Source organism: Octodon degus, unplaced genomic scaffold (assembly GCF_000260255.1).
Source record: "Octodon degus isolate 3935 unplaced genomic scaffold, OctDeg1.0 scaffold00053, whole genome shotgun sequence".
Classification (NCBI taxonomy): domain Eukaryota; kingdom Metazoa; phylum Chordata; class Mammalia; order Rodentia; family Octodontidae; genus Octodon; species Octodon degus.
In genome coordinates, this window is record NW_004524629.1 from 13,539,113 (window position 1) to 13,550,068 (window position 10,956).

General features: G+C 40.4%; 1 protein-coding gene across 1 annotated transcript in view; it reads left to right on the plus strand.

The window, feature by feature from the left end:
- Positions 1-10,956, plus strand: part of LOC111817266 (V-set domain-containing T-cell activation inhibitor 1-like) — a 21,636-nt gene that overhangs the window by 10,094 nt on the left and 586 nt on the right. The window contains exons 3-5 of the mRNA XM_023717561.1: positions 439-493; positions 4,374-4,784; positions 5,728-6,012. Coding sequence (XP_023573329.1) covers positions 439-493; positions 4,374-4,784; positions 5,728-6,012 — 751 coding nt within the window. The remainder of the gene's footprint in view (positions 1-438; positions 494-4,373; positions 4,785-5,727; positions 6,013-10,956) is intronic.

A 10,956-nucleotide genomic window follows, 5' to 3' on the forward strand; every position in this document is an offset into this window, starting at 1 on the left:
GTTTCCACATATACCTGTATGTCTCTTACTTGTATCTCCTCCACATTCAACTTACCCCGCTGATAGAGAGGCCAGTGAGCATTGCTTGGCATACTATCACTGATCGCTTAACATCATCTTTAGAGATGACCATGGATCCATAGCAATTCAACCATGACACACCTAGGGAGACAAATGTGCATATTTTTAAAATAGCATAGCAGAACAAACAAACCTGCACAGGTTGGGTTGGGCCTGAGTGTACTTAGTGCAGACCATATTCCTGTATGGAGTATGGATGTGCTAGGGGCCTCCCTGCTGACTCTGCTTGGTGGGGTGGGGGTGGGGTTGTTCTCCGGAGGGCCTTTCCCAAAACCCAGCAGCAGGAGGTTCTGTCTATCTTGGCCCCTATGTTTTCCTAGGTAAAGCAAATTTCCTGCCTTTCTTTTTGTTCTTCAGAGAATGTCCTTCTTTTTGGCATCTGTCAGTCTACTTCTACTTCTTCATGGGGCAGGTAAGTCATTTTTCCAACAGCTTTGTGAGTATTTCTGAAACCACTTTAGGAGTAGTGGTGAAAACAATGGCTTAAAGAGAAAATTTAAAAAAACAAAGCAGCAAATGACCTAATCCATTCAAATTTTATTTTCATCTGTTAAATGGGAATTATAAATATCTGCTATATGGTTTTCATAGGAACTGGTGACAAGCACATGAGAAAATATGACAGACATATATTGGAAGGTATTTTATTCATTCTATTTTCTTTCTTGTGATGAGAAGAGCTGCTTATCCCTCTACTAGGTTTGTCCATTTGAAGCTATATTTATTTCAGTAACCCACTCACATCCGTAGTGTCAATCTCTTAACCAAAATGAAAGTAAAAATTGAGACCTCTTCCTGTGATTCTGACAAGTAGTAATCTGTACTGTAGTATCCAGGATGTCTGAAATCATGCCCTGAAAAGCCTAGTGGACACTTTATGTTACTCTTTACACTCAAATTCTTCAAAAGTGTCAGTGACAGAGCAAGATGAAGATGCTGGAAATGTTAATGTAATTCAGTATATAAGTAGAAGTTTCTAAAAATTATTATGTATGTAAGCCCTGCAATATGACTTCTCTGTACAGTGATCAAACACATTATAGCTTCAGGCATGTGTCATCCTCAGGGTTCTATGCAGTCCTGCCGGCCTCTTAAAGGTGGCAGCAGCTTGCTCTAGTGGTATCTCAAGAGTTCATGTAAGTTCCAGGCTGTACTTACTGGTTCTTTTTCTTGATCCTCTGTGTGTGTGTGTGTGTGTGTGTGTGTGTGTGTGTGTGTGTGTGTATAAAGGTGCAGTGAGGCAAGGTGCGTTGATAATCATTCATAGTCAGTACCAACTCAGCCAAATTTAAAAAAAAGAATGGGTGTGTATTCAAGTGAGAATAAGAGAAGTATCCCTATCTTATAATTTATAGCAATATTGTCAACCTAATGGTGTGTGACAGGTACTATACCAGATAGTATCTTTTTATAGTTTACTGTATTTTCCAATACAATGGTCTGGAAATAACAGATTGAAATAGATAAAGGAGTTATTAAGATTCAAACAGGACCATATCAGTCAAAAGCTGTCTTATTACTAGTTACATCCTCAATAAACCATGTTTTGTAATTTACTGGCCCACCCTTGGATGCCTGAGTTTGAGACCCTTTTCCCTGGGACCTGAAAGGATGCAGCTGTAGCAAGACCTCCTGGGTAGAATTGGAGAAGCTACCATCAAGGGCCCTGCATGTCCTTGTGAAGAGAGATGGAGGTAGAGACAGCTTACTAAATCAAATATCTACCCATTTTCTCTCCTTCTCTATCTCCATGGAAAATGACTCAGTCTTGTCAGAAAAATAGTCCCTAGGATCCCAAGGTATTTCATAACAACTCTGGAGCAGGTGTTCTCATCCTAATTGTATATGAGGAAACTGCAATCAGAGAGATCAAGTAACTTGCCTGATACTAAAGACTAGTACAGTAAGGGACTACTTAAAACTGGACCTTGGGTTTACAATTTTTCAGGTCATGATTTTTTTAAAATGTTGATATTTTTAATCAAAGCCACATGAGAAAATTAAACCATTTTGGGCAAGAAAACACTTGTTTTTTAATTTGCAAATTCACCTGTCTGTAAAGTAATGCAACTTATCTCTCCCTGTCCCTTCTTTCTATCCTTTCTTTATATTTACTCTTTTATTCCTTCAATAGTTACTAACGTGTTCATCAAACTTAGAATGAGTGCTGTTGTTAGGAGACAGAAAAGCCTGTATCATATGGGAAGCTCTGGAGAGAGACTCTTAGGTTTCAACCATCGATTGTCTACTCACAAGCTGTGTGTCCTTGAGTACCTTCATGGGTCTTGGTTTTCTCAGTAGTAAATTGATGATAATAATAGTGCTGCCCTAATGTGCTATGCAGATTTAATGAGTTAAGGCAGAAAACTCTTTATAATATGTTTGACAATTGTAAACTCTCAATAAAGGTTACCCAGTTCAGTGAGGATCCAGTAGAACAACAGAAACAGAGTGAAGAGAAGGGGAGGGCAAGAGAGGGAAGGAAGGAACTGGATCGTGGACCGTAAGAGTCCTAAGGTCTGTGGTTGGAAAGCTAGAGTTGTTATAGCTCTAGCCTGAGTCCTAGCAACAGCCTGTGCTTCACATCAGGCCTAAAGGCAAAAAGTGATTGTTCAAGCATTTAGACAGTAGTAGGAGGGTCAGCTTTTATGTTTGTTCAAGACTTTCATTGGCTGAGAGCTGCCCACATTAGAGAGAGCAACAGCTTTACTCAGTCTACCTATTCAGATATTCATCTCATCCGAAAGCACACTTACAGATGTACCCAGAACAACATTGTACCAACTATCTGAGCTACGTGGCATTTGCTCCTGGAATGAGCATATTGCGTCCATCATTCAGCTATTGGGTGTGGATCCAGCTGCTCTTGGCTGGGCTGACGGCTGGGAGCTTCCTTGCTGACTAACATCAACCATTGGCTTCACTCATACTGTAACTCTTCACCCGTTTCTTCTGTTTCATCTCACCTCATTGTATCAAGCAGTGTCCTTATGCATAGTCACACTGACCAGCTCTTTCTCCTTTCTGCTGCTTGTCAGCAGCACAGTGCCTCTAGGAGGAAAACAAAGCTTTTTTTCTTAATGCTTAAGTCTTATTCTCTCTCACTCACATTGGGAATTTATCCTGTAGGCAATGGAATAGTAATGTTTGATAATAGTAATATTTTGGTAATGGAATAGTAATGTTACTCAGTAGTAGAGTGGTTTTCTTGCATGTGTGAGGCCCTGGGTTCAGTTCCTAGGAATACACACACACACACACACACACACACACACACACACACACACACACATTTTCTAGCTATGATGTTAAATGTCCTTTTTAAACTTTGAGATATCTTGTTTCTTTCTGCTACTGGTATTTAAATTTGTGATCTTAAATAACTTTTTTTTCCTGGGAATCTGTTTTTTCTTTAAGTGACAGAAACATTTGATAGGAGAATTCTGAATTTTGAAGAATTTTTAAGTAGATTAGAGAGAGATATGGTTCTAATTAAAATGGTAAGGAAGTAGAGATCCCACTGATTTGGTCCTCAGTGGAAAACTCTACCGTGAGTTTTGGGGAAAATAGTTTGAAAATATTGAGGCAAATGATGTCTAAACTTTCTTCTAGCTAGTGTATACCAGGGTTGTATTCCATATTATGATTATCTAAATAGTACATAAGCCTTGGCTGTACTCCCTGCTATTGGTAACTATTTAGACAGAAAGGAATTTGTGGCATGTAGGATGGGTTTATTTACTGAGCATCTGTTTCTTTCTGATGTGCTTTCCTGGATTATTGAAGCTAGAGAATAAAAGACATTTCCAAGATTGCTTTGCTGTTAGAGCTCTGGGAGTGACTTAGGCTCTGCCAATCATATACACTTGTGCAAGGATTACAATGGCAACTAGTTGAAGTGGGAGAAGGGTTACGCAGCACACAAGTGAAAGTGCTTCCTTTGCCACTGTGAATTTGGCAGGTACAGTTTGGGTTGGAAGCCAATGCCGGCTGTGATGCCCTCCTGATTCACCAGCTTCCAAGTAAGGCAGAGGCAGCAGCAACTAGGCCAACCAGTTCTGCTGAATCATTATGAGCCTGGCAAGATGTAGGGGAGGAAAAGTACACGTTGTAAGCTTCACCTTTCCATGCCCTGCTTTAGGCTCATCCCTCCAGTTTTCCAGTGATTCTAAAAACATCTGTATTAAATCCTACCCCTCTTGAAAGAGCTGCAGTGAGTCTGTGATCTGTCGTTAGACCCTACTCAGTGCAATGGTCATTGGTCTTTACTAACTCTACCTCTTCTTTGACAGTCTCAGTGTGGGCAGAAGAACTGCGGGCCCACCCCTTCACTGATGTGACCCTCTCCTGCCATTTCTCCTTTGTGGAGGGCACTGAAAATCTCGAATTTTCTTGGGAAAGAGAAGACATCAGAGAGGAATATGAGGTAGATGATGATGCAAAATTTTATCGCTTTTTCCGTTATTACGACTTCTTTGAAGTTTTCACGAAGTTAGTTTACCAGTTTCACAATAACACAGAGCAACTTGAAGATCAAAATGCCATGTATGAAGGTAGAGTCTCTGTGGACCAGGATGAAATTTCTGAAGGGACACTGTCACTTCTGCTAAGAAATGTGAACTTCATGGATGAAGCAATATACAAGTGCTCAGCCGTCACACCAGATGGAAGGGGCGAAAGTACAATTAAGCTAATCATAGAAGGTAAAGAAATTTTATGAATGAACTTGTTTGAAGCTCTATCTCTGTTCACAAGGATAAGGTATAATTTTTCTCTTTTGGTGTGCTCGCTTTCCCTCTTCTATTCAGATTGCTATAGGTTATATTTATTTCTATCATGAGAGTCAAGGGTTTGGAATGCCAATTTATCTTAGCTAAAAAATACTACTCTGAATAAAAGGTGCTGGGTCTGTACCAGTGTAATCACTCCTTCATTAACAAGTACAAAGCAACATAAGCAGAATTGGCCTAATCCAAAACTGTGCAAACCAACTGTGTCAGTAAAACCCCTAAATCTGCCTTACCACATTTGTCCTGCTTGGAGAGTCTGAGATTTGATATGGGATTTAATGGACATAGCCATGCATTAGGAGTCAGGATGCCCAAGATCTAATTCTGCATGGCTTTGGGCAACTCATTTAGCTTTTCTAGGCTTCACTGTTATTATTAAAATGTAGGTCGAGCTGATCAGTGAATATCCATGGGATCCAGGGATCCTAACCATCCACCAGATTGCCTGGCAAACTATCTTTTTCCTCCAGAGACCTCATGGAGATTGGGGCATCTGCATGGAAGAACTTGTCTAGGATAAGAGTTGGCAGAGCTGGGGAGGTGGTGCTGAGAATCTCTCATACCATTGGAGAGTTTCAGCAGGGTATCAGAGGACAGTGCAGGTCTGGAATGACCTATCTTAAAGAGAGAGACTCCAAAGACAGCAGTGGCAGGTTAGATCTGGAGGACAGTAGCATATTTGTATCCTGTTGGTCTCTCATTATGTTTGGACCACAGTATTAGCCACAATGCACCTCCAGATGTATTAGCTCCATAAGGGGTTACTGTAACAATCAAGGGCAAGATTTCTGCTCCCTTGAGCCTTCTGGGGCTGAAAGTAGAAGGAACTAATTGTTTTGTTATTTCTTCCACTCAGACTCTGAAATGCCCCAGGTGCAATTTGACAAGATTGATGATGAGGATGTGGCTATTTGCATCTCCAAGGGCTGGTACTTTGCACCCAATGTGACTTGGTTGGACAGGGGTGAGAGGGACCTAAGTAATCAGAGTACCGTTGAGATCCTGGAGGAGCAGATGAATGGCCTCTACCGGGTATACTCTGTTCTGAAATACCCAGTCAAGTTAAATGAGAAATATGTCTGTCATATCCAAGAGACAGACCAGAACTACAAGCCCGTCCGAATGATCCGCAGATACCCAAGTAAGTGCAAGCCGGAGGGGAAGAGTGAAGGGATGTGCATCTCATGGCAGAGAAGTCAGCATTCATTAATATTTACTGAATGCCAGATGTACCAGGCACTGCCAGGCACTTTGGGAACTTAAAGGAGGCAGCAGAACATAAGCTTGTAGCCTGGGGCAAATGAAGGTAATGAGGTGGAGTCTCTCTGGGTTTGAAAAAACACCATGCATCAGGGACTGTCAGCCTTCACTCTGCTGAATGTGGCTGCCACTGGAGCCAATGTTTCTGATCCTCTCTTGAGAACATGATGAGCTTTATAACATGACAGGCTATATTTGTGGTGCTAGACTTTCACACTGTAGTCCTTTATTTATAGGTTATTTATTTATTTTAATTCTATATCTATCTATCTGTTTATCTAGAGAAAGGGTTTCATTAAGTTGCCCAGACTGGGTTCGAACTTTTGATCCTCTTGCCTTAGCCTCACAATGTGTTGGTATTACAAGTATATGCCACTATTCCTAGGTATTCAAATCTGACTGGTTGTCCTGTATTATATCTGAGAATGTTATATTTAAGAGATGGAGAAGTAGAGACTCAGAAATGATAAGGAGGAGGGATTCTGGAATAAGAGAAAGAAGAAATTAAACTTTCCCCCTGTTTTAGTAAGTTTGTTTGTTTGTTTTGCAGTACCAGGGATTGAACACAGGACCTTACCAGGCAAGCACTTATTCTATTAAGTCACTTCCCTGGCCCACTTTCCCCCTGTTTTAGGAGGCTAGCATTGTGTAGGCTAGTGGTTCTCTACACATCATCACCAAACTAGAGACACTGGTACCACCCAGGAGCTTGTTATGAATGTAAATTTTCGGGCCCCATCCTTTATCTAGTGAATGAAAACATCTAAAACACTTGTGGATAGGCCTGACAATCTGTTTTAGTAAGGTCTTGTTTCAATCACTCTTCTCTTGTTACTGGGACAAATATCTGACATTCAAAATGAAGGGAGGAAAGATTTATTTAGCTCACACTTACTGGAGGTTTCAGTCCATACTCGGCTGGCTCCAAGGCAGAGTGGCACACAGCAGCGAGTAATGTTTCACAGCAGCAGCAAAGAGCAGAGAGCAAAACAGAGGCGTAGCAGCAACAATGCTTGCAGAGAGCAGGTCTGTCTCCCTTAAACTGCATTCAGTCTTTCTGCCCCCGCCTGGGTGCAGTACTCACACCCATAATCCCAGCAGCACTCATACCCACAATCCCAGTGGATCATGAGTTAATCACCAACTCTAGAAGTCCACCCCATGATTGCATGAGGCTTTGGGGGTACAACTAGACACAAACCATAACAGGCCTCCAGGTGCTTCTGACCCTGAGAATCACTAATGTTGAGTACAAGCCCTTGGGGTGAGGAAGACGTCCAGAGTATTTCTGTCTGTCCCTCCTGTTGAGGATGGGTGCCATCTTCTCAAAGCCATGTTCATCAGATGCAGAAGACAGAGCCCTGGCTCCTTGACTCAGTTCAGTAAAACACAGATAACCAGACAGATTCATACATTTACATCTCCAACTTGAGTTGGAGACGTTTTCTTTCAAAGGAAAAGAGGGACTCATTTATCCTTCAGACTCCTAAATTGTCCCCACATCTGCAGTAGTTAGAGGTCTGTGAACATTGAAGTGGGCATCAGACTCTCCGTGGAGAACACTAGGGCACATTGTTATTTCTTTTATTTTATTTTAAAGAGAAAATAACATTGAAAATGATACAGATTTCAAAGCAAGAAAATAGGAAATTAACAATGTTTATTATATTATATATTATTATCTTCAAAGTAGTTACTCAAATTACAAGATACAGGCATGCAAAATTAATCAAATAATATGAACAAAAACAGTTTCATTCAGTGAACTAATAGAAATTAGCAGTATGATTATCTTAGCTATCCATATTTTCTTTTCCCTTTCTCCTTTTCTCTTTCTCCTTTCCCCTATCCCCAGTTGTTCTATAGGACACATGATTAATTAGTCAACTTCCAAGAAATCCCATTTCTTATTCCCTTAAATTTCAGCACCATAAAAATGATCCTACAAACACTGAAAAGCCTCTATATTGTACTTTCCTTCAAGTCTTTTGATGTACTTATTAAGGCCTTTGAAATCTGGTATCTGCCAGCATTTCTAGCCTTCGTTACTACTGTTTCTTAGCACATGGCTGTTGCTCATTGCTCTGAGCTTGCTGACTGCTTTCCAAATTGTGTTTGTTTTTCCACACTGTTATGCCTGTTTATTGCCTTTGCATTTCTTAGGAAACCAGCTTTCTTTTCTTTATTTATGTCATGGCTCTCATCCTCCCAGATTTGGTTTCAGCTTGAAGCCTGTCTTAACTTTCTCACTTTCCATCTGTTTAACATCTCATTCATCCATGCACTACAATTCATCAAGCTCTAACTCTTTCCCATTCTTACAGGCATGAGAGATGTAGCTGTAATCAAAGTAAATCTCAGCCCCGTGAAGCTTGTAGGTTGGTAATAGAAGGAATTAGCAGTAAACATCACTGAAGTGTGAGGTATATCACTGTCTGAGCCCATTGACATGAAATAAAAAAAAATCAGAAAGACTATACTGTGTTTACTCTCAAGAATAACAGGATGGTGGCTCCCTTGGAGAGTAAAAGGGTAAGAGTGATTGGAAAAGAGCATGAACGATTCCTGAGGTGCTTAGGCTGCACTCTAGTTACATGATTATACTCAGCTTTTGAAAATTAACTGGGTCAGATACTTACATATGCACATTTATTTATATACAGTATGTTTCTATATAAAGTAAAGCACATTCTTGTATTTATCAAATGAAGTAATCCTATAGAGAAAAATAAAGCAGGGAAGGCATATTGGAAAGAGGGGTATGGGGCTGAATATGGTAGTACAAGCCTGTAATCCCAGCTCTCAGGATCCTGAGGCAGGATAATCAATAGCCTGAACTACATAGTGAGCTCAAGGCTAGCCTGAGTGACATAGTGAGAACCTCTCAAATAACTAAATAAATCATGTCAGAAAAGGAGGATTGTAATTTTTTAAATTGGCTGTCCAGAAGAAACGTCACTAAGAGGCAAAATTCTAATAAAGACTTGAAGGAGGTGAGCAAGCCAAGCTCAGAGTAGGGGGTAGGGGAAAAGGGCTAATGGATTTGAGGAACGCAAGAAGGCCAGTAGTTGAGATCGGAAGAGGTTGTGAGAGAGTATGGAACTTGAGATCAGAAAGACAAGAAGAAGATAGATTGCCTTACAGGTGGCTGTAAAGGTTTTGAAGTTTCCTTAGACCATGAGAAGAGATTCCAAGCCTTTGGCGGGTTTTGAACAGAGGAATGAAATGATCTGAGTTAACATTTGTAACATTTGTCTTTCTGTTTACTCTTGAGAGTAGACCCAAGAGAGGCAATAGCAGAAACAGAGTGACCAGTTTGGATTGTACTATAATTCATATATATAAAGAGAAATTGGTGAAGGAGAACTGGGAGGAGTGGACAGGAAAGGAAACAGGAAACTAAAAATGTGTCATTACCTGGGAGATAAAGAAGGATAGAAAACATTTTAGGGTGGAAGGAGTGTTCAAATATGTGAAATGCTACAGAGGGGTCAACTAAGGTGAGAGTTGAAAAGAGGCTGAAAGAAGGAATACTGGGAAATTAAGAAGAGATCACTGGATCATTAATGTGGAAGACAGTTTGCTTTGTAGAACATCGGCAGAGAAATATGTACTAGCTGGAGAAGTCACAGTGTTTCACTTCTCTTATTCTTTTAGATGGGAGAAATAACATATTTATACATAATAATGAACAAATGAGGAAGGCAAATTTTTCTATGCAGCAGAAGGTAAAGAATTGATGAGTAATATCTTATATTAGATATAAGGGTGGTTCTAATGTACAGATGGAAGGATTTCTCTTAGGTAAGATAATGGGAAAGATGATATATTGTATAGATCCAGAAGTGTGGGTGGTATGGTAGTGAGAGTGCATATAAATTCTCTTCTGTTCATTTTAATTTTCTAAATGAAACAGTAGGCAAATCATCAACTGAGTATGAGGTAAGGGATGGGAATGTGGGAGGGGTTGATAATGAACAGATGAATGTTCACTGATACATGATAATCAAGAATGGAATAGATATGTAGGAGGATAGGAGGGAAGAACTAAAGAAAACAGGTTCTTGGGTGGTAGGTCATGAAATTAAACCGAGAACACAAGGCATGTTTGTGAGGTTTTTTCAAGCCTCATTTAGCTATTCAAGGGTAAACACATGGTAAGAGGAAAGCTGGTTTAATCAAATGCCGTAGTTTTGCCATGAACGCACAACAAAGACAGATGCAAGTTAGTGACTCTAATGATCAGTAGAATCTATACTGGTTTATGAAAAATGAATTACACAAAGTGGGAGACAGACACTGGTAAAATGACAGGAGAACGGGAAGTGTAGCTCAGGGTTATAGCACGCTTGCCTAGCAATTGTGAAGCCCTGGGTCTAATTCCGCAAACTGGAATAAAAAAGTGTTAAGAGTCATTGGATTTTCAGTACCAATGGCAGCCCAAAATTTGTTAGTTCGCATCTTAGAATGTTGGAAAAACAGAAGGCAGTGGTTGGAGAGTAAGATCTTGAAACTGAGATAAATTTGAGGTTGTGATTATTGCTAATGGTATAATCTATCTAACCATGAGGAAGATGGCTAGCATAGGATGTGAAGAAAGATCATTAGAGGAGAAAAGATCGAGGTCCAAAGGAAGAGTAAGATAACACATGAGACAGTGACAGCAGTATCATGAAGAAAGAAAGCATAAGGTAAGGGCCGGCAAGATAGCTCAGTGGATTAAGTGCCTGCTTAGGCAAGTGCAGGGATGGGGTTCATTCTCGGCACCACATGCAGTGCCGACTCCACCCCCTCCCCTGCCCCTGGGTGCACTGAACTGGCCACC